The sequence below is a fragment of the Rutidosis leptorrhynchoides genome, chromosome 2, assembly GCF_046630445.1.
Source record: "Rutidosis leptorrhynchoides isolate AG116_Rl617_1_P2 chromosome 2, CSIRO_AGI_Rlap_v1, whole genome shotgun sequence".
NCBI classification, from domain to species: Eukaryota; Viridiplantae; Streptophyta; class Magnoliopsida; order Asterales; family Asteraceae; genus Rutidosis; species Rutidosis leptorrhynchoides.
The window spans coordinates 391,143,184-391,168,639 of record NC_092334.1 but is presented as its reverse complement, the minus strand read 5'-3'; the positions used below and the strand labels follow the sequence as shown (position 1 = coordinate 391,168,639).

The 25,456-nt window shown below is 35.9% G+C and overlaps 1 protein-coding gene across 1 annotated transcript; it reads left to right on the top strand.

Moving 5' to 3' along the window:
- The first annotated feature begins 10,585 nt into the window (after window positions 1-10,585).
- On the top strand, window positions 10,586-11,232 carry LOC139889064 (tricyclene synthase TPS4, chloroplastic-like). The gene is made up of 2 exons (XM_071872037.1): window positions 10,586-10,639; window positions 10,924-11,232. The coding sequence occupies exons 1-2, from the start codon at window positions 10,586-10,588 to the stop codon at window positions 11,230-11,232; spliced, it is 363 nt and encodes a 120-aa protein (XP_071728138.1).
- Window positions 11,233-25,456: the final 14,224 nt, after the last annotated feature.

Genomic DNA, 25,456 nt, shown 5'->3' with positions numbered 1-25,456 from the left:
AATTAACAACATCACAACTTTAAATAAATAAAATGAAGAAATAAACTAAAATTACAAGTATTATGTTCATGTTTGTTTCATACTTGAGAAAATTCAAATCAAAGTTTGGATCTTAAGGAAATAAACTTCAAGTCTACAAAACATGAACAAAAGTAAGCTCTCAAGGCTTATGAGTTTTAGATCTACATAATATTTCAAGTGTAGAACCATAAACTATCAAGTTTAGATCCTTGTTCTTGACTTCATCAAACAAAGATGGAAGTATGAAGATACAAGCTAGATAACTTGATCTTTAACAACAACAAACAACAAGTAACAAAACAAGTAGATGATGATGATGATAGATTCGGTTTTAATGGAAGAAAAAGAAAGGAAATAAAGTCTTGTTACTTACAAGTTTGAGAGGAAAGTGAGAGTAAAAGAAGTTGTAAGTATTATGTGTGTATAAAAATGAAGTAAAACTACCAAATAAGTAACAAAGAAAATGAAAAAAAGAACTCCCTTGCTCCATTCAAATGCTACGGTTTTGGAGGCCAAATAAGGGAAGTCAAAATCCAACTTTCAAGTATTGGGAGATGGTGTAAGCTTAAAATGGATTAAAGTTAAATGTATGGGAAAGAGGTCTTGCATGCTTGAAATATTTTTGTCTCCAACTTAGCTTAATTAATCTAGTTTAGTCTTAATAAATTACTAGCATAAAAGTGGGCTCTTAATAGTCCATTAAGAAAAGTAGGGTGGGCTTCCAAGTCTAAAAATAATAAGGGCCCAAGTAAGTAAGCAACAAATTAGTAAAAGCCCAATTAATTAACTACTTACATTAGTTAATTAAAAATAATTAATAATAATTAATCATGAACGTAGATAATATTCGAAATATTATTCGTGAAAAGTACGTGTGTCACAAGGACATGTCGGGACATGGAAAGTCAATTAAGATGTTAAGTCCATTAAGGTAACTAGTAAGCATTAGTAAACACTAAGCTTAATTAAATAAGCCCTTAAGCCAAGTAATTGTTATAATAAATAACAATCAAGTTTACGCAGTCATAATATTCCAATTAACAAAAGTTTAAGGTGTACCAAGTACGTATTTCATTTGAAACGATAAGTGACACCAACGGTCGTAAAAGCATTCGAGGATCAAGTTAAGTGATTACACACTTAATAGCACGTTGTAAGATATTAACGAAAGAAATTAACCATAATTAAAGATCCCAGAGCATAAGCTATCTCAGTACGCACAAATACGGAGTTTCGTGAAAGCACAAAAGCAGGTCGAAAAAGCCGGGCCGTTACATTACCCACCTGTTAAAGAAAATGTCGTCCCGAAATTTTGAGGAGTGACCAACAACGGTACCATATTTGAATAAGAAGGAGAGTATCAAAGTCCCGTGTGACTCGTGGGCTTAGAAGTGAGTTATTTACCTTGAAAGGTACTTCGGCGTATGAAAGTAAGAATGGGTATATGCCATTAATCAAGTCTCTTGTCCTAAGAGATCGAAAAATTGATTTCGTTTCTGTTTAACATGAGTATGTTATCTGAATATATATCCACAAAAGGAAAGATGGTGTTTTTAGCCTTACGGACATCTTTAGTAAGCTGGATGCGTGAAATGTATCATGAATGTTTCTAAACTCATCTAAAACATTGAGCGCTTATGTCGCAATACAAAGCTGACAGGTAGAATGGAAAACATGGTGATCACAACCATGCGATTTGATGTCTGGATAATGTTAGCCACGAATTTTACTAACCCCTTGATTTCAAAAGGAGGCCATAGGCATAAAGACTCGATATTTAAGAACGTTTCATTTGAATAAATGAATTGGAATTTTAGCTGAAAGTGACCAATCGGACTTGCAAGCCATAATTATTTATAGTGCCTTCAGAATGGTCTGAACAAACAATGAAAGATATCACCCAATTTAACATACAGCGTGTGAACTTATCCTTGGATGAAATGAAAACACAGTTTCATAATGTAACTTTATCCTTTCAGTTACATGTTGAAGTTAGGGTTAACGTTAACTAGAGCAACATATTGTTGCAACCAACGGAGGAAAGGAATGTGTAGAGTAACCACATCAGTGTCGTAGATGTTTTAAGCAGTCCCCTTCCAAGAGGATAACAAGATTCATAGATTCTTAAAGTATCTTACATTACATTTTCAAAAGAGAATCGCACGGAAGGTGTGATCTTTGAACGAGAGTGAACTCTTCGAGGGTTCGTTTTGAATTTATCCTTATACTTAAGGGGATGCGCGGATGAGAAGATACATGAACCCTTGGTCCTAAAGAACGGTTTACTCCAAGTGAAAAGAATTTCATAAAATTGATTTCTCGTACCTTAACATACAGATTTATAGAGATGAGATTTACGAGGCTGTTGCGATTTACCGTGAAGTATTGAGAACAGAAACCCACCTCGTGCCTTTCCTACAATAGGGTGATCACTGAGTGTACCTCAGAAAACTGATTTATTGGCCCGCGCTTTTGTCATGTCTAACCTTAAAAGGAATATTTTATGGGTGCGAAGATTTTCTAACAAATTTTATAAAACTGCCATCCAAAGTGGCTCAAGAGTTTTTTTTTTTTTTTTTTTTTTTTTTTTTTTTAACAATGATCTTAATGGTAAGCTTCATCCCCAACGAAGGGCGAGAAGAAGTGTGATCCATACATGGTGTAGTCTAATACGAAAACCTTTAATAAAATCAACCAAGGAAGTTTTGAAAACCCTTTAAACGTTTGATGCGACAACATAAACGGAACGAAGTTCTTAGTAAATTTAGAAGTAGGTACAACGTGTACCATTTTGCACAAAACTATTTGACTTAAGTTGAATAATTCGATAAAGGAGCGATTTTTAAATAATTTGAAGATATAACTTAGTATGTACTAACTAAAATAAGTAAAGGTAAATTTATTAACTTAATTATACATACATATATGATTTTATAAATCGCATAAGTGACAGAAAAATTTTGTTACTTTCATTTGTCCATAAATCCCGTGAGGACCGCACGAATAATCAACGTGTAAAATTTTTGAAAAACATAGCTTTTCGTATTTCAGAGGTTGCAATTTGAAAAAGATTGAGTGGAGAATTTTTAAATCATCGGGTAACAAGTTACTAGGTAATGAAAACTAATGAATTAAATGTAGTTTTGATAATTATTAGGACATAAATCTTTGGGCCAAAAATGTTCACGTGCGAATCCGTTGCTAAAAAGTGAGGTATGAAGGATAGAGCATGAGGATGAGAAGTTAATCGCTTCTTGACTTTGCAAAATGTCAAACAGGTTATGACTAATAATAAAGTCGGAATACTGATGGTGGTAGTATCACTAAATGAGAGTCTCTTGGAATAAGTCAGGACTTAGAGTTATGTAAGAAAGAGCATTGTTCCAACAGGTGTGGCGAAAAAGATCCCTGGGGTAACGCAATAACTTTAAATAGTTTAAGTGTTAGTGGATGCCCAAAGGCTCTGAATGATGTGGCAGTAGGTGTCTTCAACACATACACACATGAATCTCTCGATTTCGACGGTTGTAAAGTCTTCATGATGACTTGGATACGAATAACACGAAAAATTTTATATAACAAGCAACGAATTTTTTTAGAGAAATTGTTTAAGGTGACGATGTAAGGAAAGAAACAAAATTCTTTGTAAACTAGAGTTATGTACAACGTGTACTATTCTAAATAAAATATCCTTTGAATAAAAGAATTGGTTTGTAAAAGTGAAACTAAAATCTCATATGTACTAGTCAAAAATAAGTAATCATTTACTTTATTATACATAACATATACGGCTTCTAAAATTTGTACGAATGGCAATAAAATAAATTTATTTTTATAAAACTTTGAGAGGATAGCAAAATAAAATAATGTGTGTAAAGTTTTGGCAAACAAAATTTTCATATTTCGGAGGTTACAAGTTGGGAAAAGGTTGATGAGGATTGAGTAAAAGATTTTGAAAATTTTGAGTGATATTTGAGGTAATAAAAACTATTGAATTTAAATGTGGTTGATGATTATTAGTAGGGCATACATCCTTTGACCTAAAATGCTTAAGTGTGAAGTTGTTGCTTATAAGTGAGATACGAATGAGAGAGTACGAGGATGAGAATTAACCACCCATTGATTTTTGGAAAAAAATTTCGAACTGGTATGACTAATATCGAAGTAAGAAGGTTGATGTTGTGACTATCATCGAATAAGAAATTTCTCGTAATAAGTTAGGATTTAGAGTTGCGTAAGGATGAGTATCAAATAGGATTCTTGGGTAATCTTTAATATAGAATTTGAATTGATGAAGTGACGGAATACAATTTCCTTTAAGTATCGTTGTGCAAGTTTGTCCATTGCATCGGTTTCTTTCATGGCTAGAAAGTGAGCAGATTTGGTGAGATGGTCAATAATAACCCAGATAATGTTCTAACCGCCTACCGTTTTCGGTAGCTTCGTGATGAAATCCATTGTTATTCCTTCCCATTTCCATTGTGGGGTTTCGGGTTGTTGTCATGCAATTAATAAGGTTCAGCTTCGAGCTACTTCTCTCTTCGTAAGCTATTAATGGCTCACCATTCTCGCAAGGTATATAAAAAAAATCTTTCTATAAATAACTTTCGCTTCCATCCTTGAAAGTCAGTCCATCCAAACTATTACATCAAAGCTTCCCAACTTAATGGGTGTTAGGTAATTCTTAAGGTTCATTCCAATCAAATCTTATTATACTACCGTGAAAAATTCTATCAATCTTCTCAAATAACATCTGCTTGTGCGTAGGTAATTAATCATTTTCAACTACTACATTAAAACTTCCAAGTTTTGTTAATATGAGGTCATCTCCAAATGACCCACCTGTTAATTTTAAGGTACTACCTTAAATTATTCCTCTATCTCTGCCAGCTTACCATTTGCTTGTCCTATAGAATACTTAACTCTCATGGTTGTTAATGACTTATTATTCATAACGCTAAGGTTCTTAGATATAAGGTTTCTATCGATCTAGTATTAAACAACTCCGAAACAATAAAACGTTGTGACGAAACGTACCCTAACTAAAATCAGGATCCATGCAAGTCTCCATAACGATTGCTTTACCGCAGGTAAGTTTAAAGTTTTTCCTATATGAGAACTTTTTCCTTAAATGTTCAGGGTGTCGATATCTATAACAAATTTTCGGGTTATCAATTCAGCAAATCAAAGCCCCTCTTGTACAGTATCTTGGCTATGTGGTTATTCCTTCCCTACCTTTATCAGACTATAATGCGTATGCTCAAGTGAACCCTGCCAAAATTTTCCCTGGATCACCTCATATTCCTCATGTAGTAACATTGGAACTTCTGCATGATTTACCTCAATATAATCATGCTGGCCTGGCATCATTATATTGTACTAAATCGTACGTTCATTCCAGTATCACCCCGTATGGTCAATGTAACGTGATCACTTTCAGTTATACTCAATTTCATCTAACGGTGCTTTATCTATGCCATTTCAAAACAGAATCTACATAATTAATCTCACAGTTTCTCGATGTGAGTGTGTAGGTTCCGTAGGTCATGCATCAATGCCTAAATGTCCCAAAATTTCTTCAAAATGTTCGGGTTCAGGTAATGTCGTTAGGTTCCTTTCTAGAAATTCAATCTGGGTCTCGTGTCGAGTTGTGCGTGTAGCGAGTAGTAATACAATATGGTTTGAGGTGACTCCCAAGTCTTTGGGTATGGCTGAGCATCAGTAGAAGACACTATGACCTTGTGAAAGGGGATGCCTTCCCGACTTCTCCATTGTCTAGGAGTGCTAGGGACCTAAGTCCAGAAGTGTCGTTAGATCGTCGAGTATTGGTGAAGAATGAAAGAGATAAGTGACGGTCATGAAAGCGCACGGGATACAAATCAACTTGCGGAAACTGAATATCCTTCTAATGTTCATACGATGTACGTGGCTAATTAGGGTGAGCTCAAGGTTCGGTTACTCCGACAAGTCCTCACATATTTCCTCCTCCGAGGATCAACTTTAGTGGGCACTCCTTCTAGATCGCGTGAAGTAATGTTTCGATCTCTGGAACGGTAGTAACAGGTGGATTACATTACTAGTTCTTAGGGTTAGACGAGTGGGAAAGTAGTTCAGAAAAACATCTGAATTGGGAAGGATAAGTTCTCCAAGTCGGTACAGCGAATAGCAGACATGTAGCAAGGGCGTAATCATGCATAGTAACTACAGCAGCCTAGATCGTCTACAGCAGTACGTAGTATGGATATAGTGACGGTATCAAGCATGCAATCAAAAGCAGATAGTAGCATACAGTGACGAGAATAAGCAAAAGCATACAGCAAGTTTACATAATAGTAAAAGGAAACGGTGGCATGAAACAAGTTCATATAGCAGTAGAAATAAGTAGTGGCATGCAGTAGTAGTAATCAGTAACATGCAGTAATATAACACAGCAGCATGCAGCAGGTTTCGCAGAAACAAGTAAACTTGCAAGTTGTAGATTAGTCCTATTAGCGAATCCTATTCGACTCGGTCAAGACTCATTAATGCAACCTAATTCCCTACAACCAATGCTCTGATACCAAATGTGACGCCCCGTACAAAACCATCGTGTACGGATCATCAACAACAGGATTATTACAAGGTTATACACTATATGCTGTTTGAAAACCAGTTTTGCATTCATGAAAATATAGCGTTTTACAAAAGATAACATGCTTCCTATGAATAGAAGCATAAACATAAGTATGTAACCCAAAGGTCGTTACAAAGCCATTGTTTGAAAATAACGTAAATTACGAATGCAAAATAAAAGTTCCATGATTGAGACATCTCTAAGTAATGCAGCAGAAGTCTAACACAGCAAGTCTATAACACCAAGACAGCAAGTCTAACAGCGGAAGCAACAACGTTTAAGCACCTGAGAAATACATGCTTAAAAAGTCAACACAAATGTTGGTGAGCTATAGTTTGTCCGTAATCAGTAATGTAATGTAGGCCACGAGATTTCAGTGCTTCAACCAGCACTTTAAATCAGTAATTCAAATCAGTATGATAAAGTATATGTTCAACCGTGGGCACTTGGTAACTAACTTAACGTAAATAACACCCCCTAAAAGTACACTTGGCGAGTGCGTATGTTTACGAAGTATTAAACACTCGTTAAATGCTAGCGCGACTAGCCCGGCTGGGGATGTCAAACCCTATGGATCCATATCTAAGATTTGCGTTCACCGGTTCAAAGACCAATGACTAAACGTTACCGAGCTAAGGGGAAAGTTTATGCCGTTGTATAACCCACACATATATAAAGTTTAAGTACTCGTGCCTAGTATTTAAAACGTAAAATGCGCATGTAATCTCAGTTCCCAAAATAGTTAAAGTAAAAAAGGGATGCTATAACTCACAGTGAAAAGTAGTAAAGTTGATTCGGGAAAGTAAGCAAGTAGTTTGTCCGAAAGGTCCTCAACCTAAGTCAAAAGTTACTAAGTCAGTAAATAAATTGTTCCCAAAGGTTTAAAAGTATGTAAATTAGGTCTTAAGTATCATCATCATTCATCATCAAACAAAAAGTGTAAAGTAAGTTTTATTCAAGAATAGAGTTTGAAATAAAGGCTGACTTCGTTCAGTCGCCACGACCTCTATACAAACTGAAATGAGGTGAGACTAGTGGCCATGGCTCCGTATATGAGTCCCCCAGAGGCAGACCAATTTTCAGAACCAAACTCATCTTCGTTTGACCGGGACGATGGTTTAAGTGCGAGTAGGTCAGAAATTTCAGCACAACGTTAAAAGGGTGTAGTGACTTTCGGAAGGCCATAAATCATAAACCGTAACTCGGATTAGGACAAGGCCTAAACGGAAAATCATCTACTTGAACCGAAATAGCTGGAAATAAACTTTTATAGTAGCCCAGGTTATTTATCTGACCCGAAAAACAGTAGGTAAGGTGCTCCGGTGGGTTCTTGGTGCTTGATGCTCATCACGGTTCTCATCCTTGATGCGTATAGCTTCAAGTGTACAACTCGTTGATGTGTTTGCATCATCTTAACCAAGTTTTGACCATCATAAAACTAGTGTAAGTCTAAGATATGTAGCACAATTCAATTAAGGGTTGCAAGTAGTTTGATGAACCAAAGTTACATCAAGATCTTAGATCCGACACATACATGACTTCTAATAGTAATATTAAGCTACAAACTTGAAAGTAAACTAAATAAACAAGATCTTAAGTGGTAGAACTTAGATCTTAGTTAGATCTTAAAGATCCTAGACTAGAAAGTCTAGATCTAGTGTTCTTAAGTTAGATCCTAAGTTATAAGACTTGGATCCTTACTTTAATAAAACCATAAGTTATGAAACTTAGATTTTAATCTTGTAAAATGTATATAAGCTTATAAGCTCTTGTTTACAACAAAATTGAAAGACCATAAGCTATAGAAACTTAGATCTAACATAAGTGTATGAAGTTATAACTAGAAAGTTATACTTCCATGTTCTTGAACTTATAAGGTTTAACTTTAGTTTCAAGAAATATGAGATCAAGTTTAACTAGTAATACTTGACCAAATTAACAACATCACAACTTTAAATAAATAAAATGAAGAAATAAACTAAAATTACAAGTATTATGTTAATGTTTGTTTCATACTTGAGATGATTCAAATCAAAGTTTGGATCTTAAGGAAATAAACTTCAAGTCTACAAAACATGAACACAAGTAAGCTCTCAAGGCTTATGAGTTTTAGATCTACATAATACTTCTAGTGTAGAACCATAAACTATCAAGTTTAGATCCTTGTTCTTGACTTCATCAAACAAAGATGGAAGTATGAAGATACAAGCTAGATAACTTGATCTTTAACAACAACAAACAACAAGTAACAAAACAAGTAGATGATGATGATGATGATGATAGATTCGGTTTTAATGGAAGAAAAAGAAAGGAAATAAAGTCTTGTTACTTACAAGTTTGAGAGGAAAGTGAGAGTAAAAGAAGTTGTAAGTATTATGTGTGTGTAAAAATGAAGTAAAACTACCAAATAAGTAACAAAGAAAATGAAAAAAAGAACTCCCTCCCTCCATTCAAATACTACGGTTTTGGAGGCCAAATAAGGGAAGTCAAAATCCAACTTTCAAGTATTGGGAGATGGTGTAAGCTTAAAATGGATTAAAGTTAAATGTATGGGAAAGAGGTCTTGCATGCTTGAAACATTTTTGTCTCCAACTTAGCTTAATTAATCTAGTTTAGTCTTAATAAATTACTAGCATAAAAGTGGGCTCTTAAGAGTCCATTAAGAAAAGTAGGGTGGGCTTCCAAGTCCAAAAATAATAAGGGCCCAAGTAAGTAAGCAACAAATTAGTAAAAGCCCAAGTAATTAACTACTTACATTAGTTAATTAAAAATGATTAATAATAATTAATCATGAACGTAAATAATATTCGAAATATTATTCGTGAAAAGTACGTGTGTCACAAGGACATGTCGGGACATGGAAAGTCAATTAAGATGTTAAGTCCATTAAGGTAACTAGTAATCATTAGTAAACACTAAGCTTAATTAAATAAGTCCTTAAGCCAAGTAATTGTTATAATAAATAACAATCAAATTTACGCAGTCATAATATTCCAATTACGACAAAAGTTTAACGTGTACCAAGTACGTATTTCGTTTGAAACGATAAGTGACACCAACGGTCATAAAAGCATTCGAGGATCAAGTTAAGTGATTACACACTTAATAGCACGTTGTAAGATATTAACGAAAGTAATTAACCATAATTAAAGATCCCATAGCATAAGCTATCTCAGTACGCACAAATACGGAGTTTCGTGAAAGCACAAAAGCAGGTCGAAAAAGCCGGGCCGTTACATGTATGTTGTATCTATGGATGGTTATGGGGTAGGTATGTATGTTGTATGCATGTTTAGGTGTGTCTACCTTTTATGGTTATTGTTCTTTTAGTGGAGCTTTTTCCGGTATGTCTTAAGCATCTCTCAGCAGCCTAAGGTACATTTCCATATATATATATATATATATATATATATATATATATATATATATATATATATATATATATATATATATATATATATATATATATATATATATATTTCACTTTTTTTATATACGGCTCTACTAAGTGAGGTAATAGCAAGCGTCGACTTCTTGGCGTCTTGACTGTGCTTAGAGCCTAAATTGAACTCCAGACATGTTCTAAACCCATGAAAATTTGATTCTACCATTTCCATGGCGTCTTTATTTATTTATTTATTTATTTATTTAGCTTTTTTTTTTTTTTAAATCCCCTCTACTTTTTGGCCGGAGGTCCGCTTAGAAGCAATCTATTTATCCGGCGAATCGAGAGAGGGATGACTCTCTCTACTCTTGTGAGTGTTTCACTCGGGGTGGAGAAATGATTTCTCTTTATTCAAGGATAGAAGAAGGATTGTCTACGTCTCACCTCCCCATACCCCATACATATGGGATTGGGTTTTGTTGTTGTTGTTGTTGTGTGGTTACTTTTTAATCAATGAAGAAATAAGTGAAGACGTGATACAGTCCTTGAAGTTGTCTCATGATCTTATGAAATGGTCATCAATGCTTCTTCGACTTTGCAATGATTTGGGTACTTCATCGGTATGTTTTATTTTCAACCTATTCAAGAAACCTTTTACACTTAAGTGGACAAAGAAACCTTTTACACTTAAAAATTGAATGTGAATCGAAGTATCCTGGTTATCCAGTGACCGTTTCTGATCCTTTCCCCTGGTCACTCGCAAGATTTTCTGATTGTGAAGTTTGAACCTGAGACTTCTTATAAGAATAACTAGAATATCAACCACTAAGTTTTTTTGGGATGATTAAACTTATGAAGTTGTTTCTTCGTAGTATTGTCTTGAATTCGTATATCTTTGACGCAGGCTGAGATAGAAAGAGGTGAATCTGTAAATTCGATATCATGTTACATGCTTGAAAATGATGTGATTGATGAAGTTGCAAATGAATATGTACAATCTTTAATTGATGAAGCGTGGATGAAACTGACAAAAGCGCGAGTGAAATATTGTCAGGGATCGAAGGATTGTTTCGCAGATTTGGCCATTAATGTCACTCGATCGTCTCATTGTGCTTATCAATATGGGGATGGACACGGAGCTCCAGATGCTAGTCTTAAGGATCAAGTGTTGTCCGTGCTAATTCAGCCTATGGAAAATGTAATGTTTTTGTAAGCATTATGATAAAATGTCACTGTCATTTGATTCTTATAAATACATGTAAGTTACACATAATATAAACGTTACTAGATTTAAGAGTCCGTGCGTTGCACGGGGATTCCTAATCAAACTAAATTGAAATGTAAAATGTTATATCATTTGACGTTATGATAAGGACAGTCTCACAAGTGTCGTTGTGCATCAAATAAACATAAGTTGGCTTGAGTGGAATGGGGTGAGATCCAACTTAGGGTACTGCCAACCCATGTTCGATTCTCACTCCAAGCAGGGAGTTTCCAATCTTTGATGATACTGCCAACATCAATGCGATTTGGGAAGGTCTCTGGAATCGTTTTTCCCAACCTTCGATGGTACTGCCAACATCGGCGCGAATTGAATTTCCTCCTAACGCGTGTGTTGGTGACAAATGAGAGCATTCGATGTCGATATCGTCGTTCAAAAAAATAAAAAAATAAACATACGCTGTTCAAGTGTTTTTTATATAAACACATTCCTGCTGACTACCAAAGAAAATCTAAAAATGGGTTGTAGTGTCTTAATGTAAAACATAAACTTATTGTAAAATTGTTGTTTGTTATTTCGGTAGATTAATCAAACAAAGTGACAACATACATGTTATAACTTCAAAATTATTTAACATTAATAAGATAATTACATACTATACAATTGGCAAATAACAGAGCTCATATACTGTGAGCCTGACCCATTAAAAAAAATTTAGGCCCAAAATAAATAATGACATAACACCACATGAACACTAACTTCAAATAATTAAATTTATGAAGTACCTTTTTGCGTATATGGTAGATTCAAATCACATTATCAATAATATAAAACAACTTTGTCCTTGAAATCATTCATAGATAATGTCATTAAGTTTTATGTATTTTCTCCATGACATTTAAAAAAAATGAATATATGTTGTTAAAAACAACACAATGGGATAAGGATCTAATTTCTGCATAAAGATAAAGATTATTGTTACCAAAAATTTTTAACTTTCTGAACTATATGATACCACGAAGCATTTCCATTGCTATGTTATCAACCTCAAAGTCATGGTTCCATGGAATGTCACTGTCCACAAACAAAACATCTTTAAGTTTAACAAAAGATATAAAACACATGCCCTCATGACACAACACAAAATACCACCATATCCAAAATATATCAAATTACCATATTTCCACACCCTATTCAACAAAATACACGTTAGTCAACAAAAAACATCACATTCACCTAAGATTACCTGGAAGCACCAAAAAATGTAGTATTGAGCAGAAACTGGAAAATACCTTAAAAAATTGCCAGGGCTGAACAAATAATATTGAAAAAAAATAGTGCATCAACATCAAACGCAATAACACAATTTAAAATTAAAGCTTTAAATTACCTGGAAGAACCAAACCCGATAGTATTATGCAGAAACTACAGGCGAACAACAAAATTAGAAAAAAACAAAGCAACTTATTGGAAATAAACAAAATTAAAGGACACTATACCGAGAGGTTAGTTGAAATCATAGGAAAACCTACACAAAAACAGCAAAAAAGAAAAAAGAAAAAAAAAAAAAAAAAAAACCCAAAATTGTTTCTTCGCCAAAAATTGAACAATTATGAGAACGGATTGATAAATAATGAAGCAATTAAAACCTTTGTTAGACTCCATGAGCAGAATATTACGATGAATGTAATTTCAACGAATAAACAGGAGCCGATTAAAGGAGTGTGCATGCTAAGAATAGAAAACATACTAAATAGTGATGTGTTTAATAATCACCCAAATACACTTAAAACTAAATTATCCATATTTATGAAATACTAAGTACATACACATGTACCAAGAGTATCATATGGAGATTATTCATCAGTCCAATTAGCATCCCTAGCTAATATCCTCTTTTGATGATTTCTTGATTCACCCATAATAGAGGTTTTCAACTTTTTAACATTTGATGAATCAATAAGTCGAGGCTTTGAACAATTTAGGTTCCTTATAGAATTTGAAAAGGCTAACAATCAATCGAAGTCGGCATGTAGCTCGATTGTAACAACATGTTAACGATGAGTATACAACATGATTAGGCCTACAAATTGTCATGTCATTGCTAATTCTTCAAGCTTTGATTCTGGTTCCAAAAATTCTAGCTACCAATTTCAAAAAAAAAAAAAAAAAAAAAAAAAAAAAAAAAAAAAAAAAAAAATATATATATATATATATATATATATATATATATATATATATATATATATATATATATATCAATTTTTAAAAAATGGATTCAGGATTTTGGTTAGGTTTTTTATCGATTGGAGATGAATAAACAACAAATATCTTCGAAAAATAAATATAAAAGTGAATGATAAAGAATTGTAAAGACATCAGGAGCAAATATATAAAGCAACACAAATAAGATGCACATACATCAACTACGAAAGTCATCCTACTCTCTCGAAACAACAATAAAGAAAAAGGAAAACACACCTTATTAATGCACAACTATCTAGCTGTGACTACCTTCAAAAAAAGTCAATTAGTCATCAACAGGATTTGACCGGTTGTGTAGATTAAAAACTGTTGGAGAAAAAATTATTAAGAAATAAATATTGACAGGGAATATGGTTCGGTTTTTAAAAATTAATCAATTTAATTGATTGGGAAAAAAGGAGTGTGTAACAGACTGAAACCCGAGCTAGTTGTAAGTTGTCTATCTTGCCCTTAGGGTTATGCTTAGTTTTAAGTGCTTTTATTTTAATTATTTTATTGGTGTTATTTTATTAATTGGTTAAGACCAGTTTGTGACAAGGGTCCCAGAACAGGTTTGTTTATTTTATTTGGACCTCGTTTGGGCTACCTAATCTTGTGCGAAAGATTTTAGATAACTGGTAAATACCCGTGTGTGATGGGGTATTATTTTTTTAACACATAAAAGTGTAATATCTAGATATTTCCATCCATTTCACATTATTTCCCAAAAAACTAGTACGTACCTAACTTATTTCCTCTCAAATCCTAAATTATTCCAAGCTAGAAATTTGATTGTAAGGCTTTAAGGATTGATTCATATCATCCTTGTGATCATCTAATCAGGTGATAAGAACAAGGAAGAAGCTCAGAAGTAAGATAACTGAGCTGTAGCTGGTAATCGGTGAGTGGGACTATCTCCGGATAGAGTTTAAGTAGCATATCATGCTACTGTGTTATACTCTTTTACCATGCATAGTATAAAGTTGCCATGTTAGATTATATTGTATGCCTATTGCTGTTTGTGAATTATGTGTACACTGTGTGAATGGCACCAGTCGTGCTTAGGGAGACTGGGGACTCTAGACCGTGCTTAGGAGAGGTCAGAGTTCGTATGAGGTCAACCGTGCTTAGGTGAGGTTGGGTCCATAGGCTACTGATTGTAAGTATAGTGTGAACGATGCACCCCCTGCATCTGGATATCTATACTGTGATTGAGTAGCAGGGACTATCGGTAGACTCAGGCCCGATCAGCTGGGAGTCGTGTGCTCGTACAAGCCGCCGATCCTCGTATTGCCTTATTGTATGCTAGTTGGTAGTTAGCATGTGTTGTTGTTAGTATATAGCTTGTGTGTGACTTAAGCTGTATCTGTTAGATAGATTCCATTCACTTAGCGGTGCGCTAATCCCCCACATATTCTCCCCTTGCAGGTTTAGGTACTGCTAGTCGGGATGGGTGTTGTTGCAGGAGACATGTTTGACAACCCAACTCTGATGTGGACTTTTGTATAAATAATGTTTTGTAATAACGTAACACCGTTGTGTAAACTTAAACTTAATTACTCAGATTAAGGTAATGACGTGACTTATATTGTGTTTGCTAATAAAGTCTTCCGCTGTGTTTAAAAAAAAAAAAAAAATGGCCGGTGTTACAAGTTGGTATCAGAGCATGGTTTGGCAGCAAATACGTGAGCGTATTTTGTTCCCAAACCCTGTGGCAAGTCAAACATGTCTGTGGGAGTGGGGGCTAAGTGAATATAGGATATACGTGTGTTAGTTGTGATTGAACTAACTGTTATCCACTAAGCTTTTGTGTGAGCTATTTTGTAGCACAGGTATGGCTGATAGAAACGCAACTGGCCCATCCAACCCCGGAACATTCAGAGCACCAGAAGAGGGTATTGAGTCTGATGATGATCAGAATAGTTACATTCTTCAGTTAGAGAGCAAACTAAAGGAGGCTGAAGACAAAATTAATGAGCTTGAATTGGCGAGACATTCTGGAAATGATGATACACCACCTGGATTTCCAACTGTGCAATCCCAAACGATACCTAATGTGCCCCAGAACCAGCTTCAGAATCAAATACCTAACCAATATTATACGCCACCACAAAACACCTTTACTTACCAAAATCCCATGATGATGAACCCATGCCAAATGCAAATGTTCCATCAACCTTACTTGCAACCACCCAAAAGATGTACCTATAAGAACTTCCGTGATTGCAAACCCTCCGAGTTTTCTGGAAGTACTGATCCGACTGTAACTCTCAATTGGTTACGAGAAATTGAAAGGGTGTTTGAAGCGTGTCAGTGTGAACCCGAGTTGAAAGTGACGTATGCTAGTCGAATGTTGAAAGGTAGGGCTATGATTTGGTGGGATTCTTTGATTTCCACTATACCAAAGGAGCAAGTGAGTATGATCACGTGGGAGCAGTTTTATGGGAAGGTGTGTGAACAGTATTGTAATCAATTTGATATGAATCGAATCAAGACTGAGTTTCTTGAAATGAAGATGACACCTCAAATGACTATCGATGAAGTGGTAGAGAAGTATATGGATAAACTGAGGTTTGTGCAACAGTGGGTGCCGGATGAAGCATCTCGTATCCAGCATTTTGTTAATGTCATTCTGCCAGAGTACCGAACTTTTGTTAGAACAGCTACATCGTTGTCTCAAGCTGTTGTGATGGCTAAAATGGTAGAAAGTGATGTTCAAGCCGCCAGAAACAGAATGTTTGGTAATGTGCAACAACAAGGTGGGCAAGTATCTGGTCAATCAGGATCCAAATCCAAGAAGTTTAGTGGGTTTAAATCGAAAAGTAAAAGTGGCCAGAGTGGTTCTGGGTCTGGAACAGGTAAAGGCAATTGGTGTCACTCGTGCCGAGCTTCTCACAGTGGTCAGTGTTCTGAGGCTACAAGAAGATGTTTAAAGTGTGGTGTTGTTGGGCATGAGTCTTCAGCATGTCAGTACCCGAATAGTGTGTGTTGGAGTTGTCACAAACCAGGGCATCGTGCTGTTAGTTGTCCGTCCAAGAGTGGTAGTTCCGGGGTAGGGTCAGGAGCGCGTTCAGCATCAGCTGTAGGGTCAACTGCCTCAAGTGGGCAGAAGAGGAAGAACCCTCCAACAGCAGAGGCCAGAGCTTTTCAGATGTCGGTTGAGAATGCTGTGACAACCGAAGAAGTGATCACCGGTATGTTTCTAATCAACTCAATACCTGCTCGCGTATTGTTTGATTGTGGTGCCAATAGGTGTTTTATGTCCTTAGATTTCTGTGCTAAGTTGAATTTACCAGCTACTGTATTACCCAAGCCGGTTAGTGTAGAAGTAGCCGATGGTAAGATCACACCCGTCACAACATATGTGTCTGGGGTTTGTATAGAGATTGAAGGGAAGTCTTTCCCGGTGACTTGCTTAGTGTTGCCTATTCCTAGCTTTGATGTAGTATTAGGAATGGATTGGTTGAGCTCGCTTAGGGCTAATATTAAGTGTGATAGGAAAATGATTACCTTTCGTTCGACCGATGGAACCCGTGTTGTGGCCCGAGGGGAGCGGGGAGGGTATAATTTTCCGTTGATAACCATGATGAAAGCGAAAAAGTCGATGACAAAGGGTTGTGAATCATTTCTTGCATATGTGATTGATGCGAAGAAAGAAAAGAAAACAGTGGCCGATATTCCGATAGTATCAGAATTTCCCGAAGTGTTCCCAGATGAGTTACCAGGTCTGCCGCCGGTAAGGGAAGTCGAATATAAGATTGAGTTGGTTCCTGGAACAACTCCAGTTGCAAAAGCTCCATACCGATTAGCGCCATCTGAAGTCCGTGAAATGATGTCACAAATTCAAGAGTTATTAGATCGTGGGTTTATCCGACCGAGTTCTTCACCGTGGGGTGCTCCGGTATTGTTTGTTAAAAAGAAAGATGGGACAATGCGTATGTGTATTGATTATCGTGAATTGAACAAAAGAACAGTGAAGAATAAGTATCCGTTACCTCGAATAGACGATTTGTTCGATCAGTTACTGGGTGCTTCATTCTTTTCTAAGATAGACTTACGATCCGGATATCATCAGGTTCGTGTTGCTGAATCAGATATACCGAAAACAGCGTTCAGAACAAGGTATGGTCATTATGAATTTCTTGTCATGCCGTTTGGGTTGACGAATGCGCCAGCAATCTTCATGGATCTAATGAATAGAGTGTGTCGTCCGTTCTTAGATAAGTTTGTGATTGTGTTTATAGACGATATACTAGTGTATTCAAAGTCCGAAAGTGAACATGCTGAACATCTGAGACAGGTTTTGAACATGTTGAAACGTGAACAACTATTTGCAAAATTTTCAAAGTGTGAATTTTGGTTACGTGAAGTGCAGTTTTTGGGTCATGTGATTTGTGCCGAGGGTATAAAAGTTGATCCGACAAAGATAGAAGCGGTAATGAATTGGAATTCTCCGAAGACTCCGACTGAGATTAAGAGTTTTCTGGGATTAGCCGGTTATTATCGCAGATTTATCAAGGATTTCTCGAAAATAGCGGGTCCGTTGACTAAGTTGACTCGTAAAGATGTAGCCTTTCGATGGACTGATGAACAGGAAAAGGCTTTTCAGATTTTGAAACAGCTACTGTGTCAGGCACCAGTGTTAGCTTTACCAGAAGGTTCAGACAACTTCGTGGTATACTGTGATGCATCATATGCTGGGTTGGGTTGTGTATTAATGCAAAGAGATAAAGTAATCACCTACGCCTCGCGACAGTTGAAAGTTCATGAGAAGAATTATCCAGTGCATGATCTTGAAATGGCTGCAGTAGTGTTTGCTTTGAAACTGTGGAGACACTATTTGTATGGAACCCATTGTGTTATATGTACAGATCACAAGAGTTTGCAGTATATCTTCTCACAGAAAGAATTGAATATGCGTCAGAGACGATGGCAAGAGTTGATCAAAGATTACGATTGTGAAATTAAATACCATCCGGGTAAGGCAAATGTGGTTGCAGATGCGCTAAGTCGTAAAAAGTCAAGTGAAAATGTGAAATTTCTTCGTTTGAATATAACTTCAGATTTGATTAACAGTTTAAGAACCATTCAGGCCCGTGCTTTAGAGGACGAACATATTAAATCTGAACAAATGACCAAACGAAAAGTGGACTTAATTGATGACTCACGTAGACTAAAGACCTTAAACAATCGTGTTTGGGTGCCTAAGCTTGGAGATTTGAGGGATTTAATCATGACGGAAGCTCACAAATCCAGATTGACAGTACATCCGGGTAGTAATAAGATGTATCATGATTTGAAAACAGTGTATTGGTGGCCAACAATGAAATCGGATATTGCCCGTTATGTCGAAAAGTGTCATATATGTGCTCAAGTGAAGGCAGAACATCAGAAACCTTATGGTTCGTTACGTCAGTTACAGATTCCAGAGTGGAAATGGGAACATATAACGATGGATTTTGTGACCAAATTACCTCGAACTCAGAAAAGACATGATATGATTTGGGTAATAGTGGATCGTCTAACTAAAAGTGCTCATTTTCTTGCTACTCGTGAAACAGCTTCGTTAAGTGAGTTAGCCGAATTGTATGTGAAAGAAATAGTTAGTCGTCATGGTGTGCCGTTATCGATCGTTTCCGACAGAGATTCCAGATTTGTGTCCAATTTTTGGAATAGTCTTCAACAGAATCTGGGTACACGTGTGAATTTAAGTACAGCATATCATCCACAGACAGACGGACAGAGTGAAAGAACGATACAGACTTTGGAGGATATGTTAAGGGCTTGTGTGTTAGAATATGGTGGTTCGTGGGATACACATTTGCCATTGGTTGAATTCGCGTATAATAATTCATATCATTCGAGCATAGGAATGCCGCCCTATGAAATGTTGTACGGTCGTCGTTGCAGAACTCCGACTTGTTGGTTAGAAGCTGGGGAGAAACAGTTTTCAGGTCCCGAAATTGTTCAAATGACAGCCGAAAAAGTTGCAATTGCGAGAGAAAAGTTGAAAGCCGCTAGAGATAGGCAGAAAATGTATGCTGATCCGCGTAGACGTCCGGTAACCTTTAATGTGGGTGAACGAGTGTATCTAAAAGTTTCGCCGTGGAAAGGGGTTATCAGATTCGGTAAACGTGGTAAGTTAGCACCTAGATTTATTGGTCCGTTTCCGATCAGTGAAGTGTTAAATGATCAGACTGTGGTGTTAGATCTTCCGCCAGAGTTAGCCGGTATTCATAATACATTTAACGTATGTTATCTTCGTAAGTGTAAAGTCGACGATGAAACGCAACTTCTTCCTTTAGAAGATTTAAGGGTCGATTTAAATAAGAAATTGGTGGAAGAGCCGGTCCGTGTAGTTGACCGAAAGGTGACTAAGTTGAGAAATAAAGAGATACCGATGGTGTTGATCGAGTGGAAACACAGTTTAGGTTCGAATCTTACGTGGGAGACAGAAGAGTTGATGAAGGCCCGTTACCCTCATTTGTTTGACCAAGACCAGATTCCGAGGACGGAATCTTCTTAAGGGGGGTGGATTTGTAACAGACTGAAACCCGAGCTAGTTGTAAGTTGTCTATCTTGCCCTTAGGGTTATGCTTAGTTTTAAGTGCTTTTATTTTAATTATTTTATTGGTGTTATTTTATTAATTGGTTAAGACCAGTTTGTGACAAGGGTCCCAGAACAGGTTTGTTTATTTTATTTGGACCTCGTTTGGGCTACCTAATCTTGTGCGAAAGATTTTAGATAACTGGTAAATACCCGTGTGTGATGGGGTATTATTTTTTTAACACATAAAAGTGTAATATCTAGATATTTCCATCCATTTCACATTATTTCCCAAAAAACTAGTACGTACCTAACTTATTTCCTCTCAAATCCTAAATTATTCCAAGCTAGAAATTTGATTGTAAGGCTTTAAGGATTGATTCATATCATCCTTGTGATCATCTAATCAGGTGATAAGAACAAGGAAGAAGCTCAGAAGTAAGATAACTGAGCTGTAGCTGGTAATCGGTGAGTGGGACTATCTCCGGATAGAGTTTAAGTAGCATATCATGCTACTGTGTTATACTCTTTTACCATGCATAGTATAAAGTTGCCATGTTAGATTATATTGTATGCCTATTGCTGTTTGTGAATTATGTGTACACTGTGTGAATGGCACCAGTCGTGCTTAGGGAGACTGGGGACTCTAGACCGTGCTTAGGAGAGGTCAGAGTTCGTATGAGGTCAACCGTGCTTAGGTGAGGTTGGGTCCATAGGCTACTGATTGTAAGTATAGTGTGAACGATGCACCCCCTGCATCTGGATATCTATACTGTGATTGAGTAGCAGGGACTATCGGTAGACTCAGGCCCGATCAGCTGGGAGTCGTGTGCTCGTACAAGCCGCCGATCCTCGTATTGCCTTATTGTATGCTAGTTGGTAGTTAGCATGTGTTGTTGTTAGTATATAGCTTGTGTGTGACTTAAGCTGTATCTGTTAGATAGATTCCATTCACTTAGCGGTGCGCTAATCCCCCACATATTCTCCCCTTGCAGGTTTAGGTACTGCTAGTCGGGATGGGTGTTGTTGCAGGAGACATGTTTGACAACCCAACTCTGATGTGGACTTTTGTATAAATAATGTTTTGTAATAACGTAACACCGTTGTGTAAACTTAAACTTAATTACTCAGATTAAGGTAATGACGTGACTTATATTGTGTTTGCTAATAAAGTCTTCCGCTGTGTTTAAAAAAAAAAAAAAATGGCCGGTGTTACAGAGTGCATGAGCCCGTGCAGTAGAGGACGTTTAAAAACAAACGTTAAAGTTAGTTGTGATTTTCATCAATGTACTAAGTAGCGGTGTTAAATATCAACTATACTAAAAAATACCCGGTGGTAATGACTAATGAGATCGAAGTTCTTAAAAGCTACAAACACTTGATAGCAAATGTACAATTCTTAATTTAAGGATGTTATTGAACAAATGTACAAAATATTAATTTAGGGATGTTAATGAACGTACAGTTGATAGCGAATGAGTCTAGTTGAGTTGTTTGCCAGAAGCCTTAGCCCAATAATATATCCCAAATAAGTGAAGCCTGCACCATATATATCAAGAACAATCCTCATATGGGTGCAGTCAAGGAGTTAGTCTAACATTTTTTGTCTGTTCAAATACAATGTTTATAAGACAGTTGGATAGAGTACTACTAATTCGATAGAAATACTTTAGGTATGTTGATTTAATGATTGACAAATCTAAATAGTCAAAGTGTTCTTTTGAAACTGATTCTTAATAAAGTAGTTAAGGAATATTTGTTTATTTAGATACACTTCAAGTTAGTTTCAACCGACTTGGCTAGTATTCTTTGGTCTTAAATTTTAATTTGACCATTTTGACATAGAAAAAAACCTAATTTTTTCCTTTCATAAGTATTAGGAAAAATTATTGCCTCTATGTATTGCCATTATAATGACATGTAATACATAATGACACATTTGGAAATAGAAAGTTGATCAAATCTCTACACAGCTCAAAATATTATCAAACTGTTAATTTGATGTTCAACCTGAAACATAAACGATAAGACAAAGCATATGAGATAAATCTCATGTATATACCTACATATAGAGAGGTCACCTTGGGTTGCTACTTGTGACCCATTACCCAACCCAACCAACTTTCATTACTACCTCAATTATACATACCTCTTTCAACTTGTTGAAGTTTTGTTTCTACTACTCATCGTTAACTTCAAGGATGAATGCAGCTTCCATTTAATAGTCTTTCCCAATCAATATATCTACACCAAGAATGAACATAAAATAACAACACATCAAAGTGAGTCAATTTAAATAAAAATTTAGTACATGAACAATTTGAAGAGGCTAAAACACGACACACCAAACAACACCTTTGTTTCACGTTCAAGTTTTGCAATGTCATTACCCAATTTATATCTATTAGTAATATCATTTGTTAGACTGTTGACTGCATTGATTTTAAATGATTCAGATTATAGAAACTTCACAATAACAGAGCTTTCAAAATGATCAAGCGTTAAATATCCAATAATTAAAATGAACTCCTTTTAGAATGTAACTATAAAAACTACCCAGAATAAGGTTGTTTGCATGTGAATTCATTAGATAAGTAATGAACATGACTGAAGCCACAATCTGTTAAGAAGGCTTTATTTCTATATATTGCAGATAACTTTACTACAACAGTCTCATTAGTATAAAACGTAAAAGCACAAATAACAATACAAGATACAAAATGTAAATTATTACTAAGGATTTCATGTTGTATTCAAACCTTCCTTTACCAGAACAGAAAACTATCTACATACAGTCAACTATGATTATTAAATGTTAGTATTCCACAACTACAAATAACAATAATAAGTGCTCATATAGTAACTAAACTGCAAAAATCAATGAAAAAAAATATGTGCTCATATGTCTTGTACAAATAAAAAAGCATGAATGAAGTGAGAATAGAATTTGATAGTAATCATATGTAATTATAATAAAAAAAAATTGTAAAAAAAATAAAGAAAACAAAAAGTGTAAGTATCGATGAAAATACCTAATAGGAGAATCTATAATCAATCATATTCAAATCGTTAAAAAAATACAAGCGATGTAAAGGCCACCGCCGATTCCTTGTAGTTGTTGCATCTTCATTAAAACATCTGCAGTTCAACCAAATTCAATAATAAAGAATCGTTCTATTTGCAAAAACTAATCAATTCAACGACTTCCGATGTTGTTGCACTTCTTTGAAGGCCAACCGGATTCCGGTGAGGCTGATTTCTGAACGACCCTCGAAACCTAATATTCACCCCAATTGTACAATCGATTTTTAATAACATGGAAGAATGATTTCACTATGAAATTTGTACCATCATGTTCAGAAATTCGGTACGAACTTATTGATGGTGATGTCGTTAACTAATACGGCCAAATAAGGAGGAATCGATCATCAGAAGGTATTTAGGGTTTTATTTTTATTTTTGAAGAGAGAGACATTAAGGTGTACATGATACAGATTAGAAAAGGAGAAAGATTAGTATTGAGATTGAAATTTGAATTTTAATTGGCCGTATGTATATAGGCACGTGGCAGCTATATGTAATTAGTGAGAATAATCTAGTTTTAATTAGAAAAAAGATAATTGTGAGGGACAATATAAGATTGACACGTCGGATTCAAGATTACCGATTTAGAGATGTATAAATGAAATGATAAATGATATTAAAAACGCATTGTTAATACTAATAATACACTTAACGGTACACAAACAAGTACATTCAAATAAGATTTTAATTAAGCTCTATACCGAAGTGCATGGGCAAGGGAAAACATATTTGGTGTTCAATTCATCTTTACATAATATTTAACACGCATACTCGTAGGAGAAAGGGTAAGTGATGTCCATAACTCTCAAGTCTTAACAACCAAGTCAGTGATAAATAGAAACGTCTATAGGGCATGTGCAGGGACAGAGCGAGCTTGAATACTAAAATGGGTGCAGAAATCATTCCAAATAAGTCATTCAAATAATCCCTTGTGAAATATAACTTTAGCGAAAAATATTCAATCTAATGTTGGAAGTGAAGAAGAATCAAAACAACGAACGATTTGGTGCTGCTATGAAACTCGCGACCGCGAAAAGAGAAGTCGCGATCGCGACTTAGTTTTGATCAGGATTCGTGAATGGGAAAGACTAGCTCGCAACTAGAATTTCTTCTCGACTTGCAACTCGCTAATGCGAAAGGGTTGGTGTAATGACCCAACTCGTCATTATACCAACCCAGATATTTTTTTTTCTTTATTACTACACATTAATATTAATAACATGACACTGCCATTATGTTTTCAAAACACTTCCAATACACTAACAAGTTTAAACAACTTAATTTATTCAATACATAAGTCCACATGACAAAATGTGCATAACGACCCAAGACCCGTTTGACATAACCGAAAGGTACTTTCGACCCAAAGCGTTTAAGTTCCACATAAGATCGAGCGTGGTGATTGGAATTGCACTACCCAGTCATAAGTCTAACCCAAAAGCAAGTCTTCTAAAGCAACCCGCAATAATCTACTAGTCCCCGCGCTTACCCTTGCAACCTCTTCCATGCGAATCTATAAAAATATAAACAAAGAGAGGGTAAGCTATAAAGCTGAGTGAGGATAAACATACTATATACATCATATGCATAAAATGAATACGTATCACCAACAGATGCAAGAAACACATACCGCATCTATGTATATCTAAGCAAGCTATACATAACGTACCACCATGTCAAACCACAAGATTAGCTACAACACAACAATATATATACCCAAAGATCCCAACGTTAACCCCTTAAACTTAAACGCATGAAGGTTGGCCGAAAAATCACACGCCCTAGTGAATCCGAAAACTCAAGTGATTCACTACCTTCACCACAACGACAATCGATGTTGGCCGAAAACTCACACGTCCCGGTGTATCCGAAAACTCACGCGATACACCACCCCAATCCATACGACAATAAGGCTGGCCGAAAACTCACGCGCCCCAGTGTATCCGAAAATTCACGCGATACACTACCTTAAGTCATAACCGCAACAATCTGCGACATTATGAATCCAAAAACTCACTTGATTCACTATCCAATTCATCTCAACAACAACAACGGGGTTGACCTACTTTTCAATGTGAATTCAAACGTGTGAGATTCACTACCCCAAGGGTGGTAACCCAAAACACACAAGCGTGCCACGTGGACCCTAACTAATAGGTCCATCATCCCACACATATGTTAAGTGAACCCCGACGTACAAGGATCACTCTACCCCACCCGCACCCATCCTATGCATACATACACATATAATATATTTACACTCACCTTGTCGTCTTGATGACAGCAAATGCCAAAATTGAAACCGTCAATAGAATGTACCTATTCCAACATCACATAACA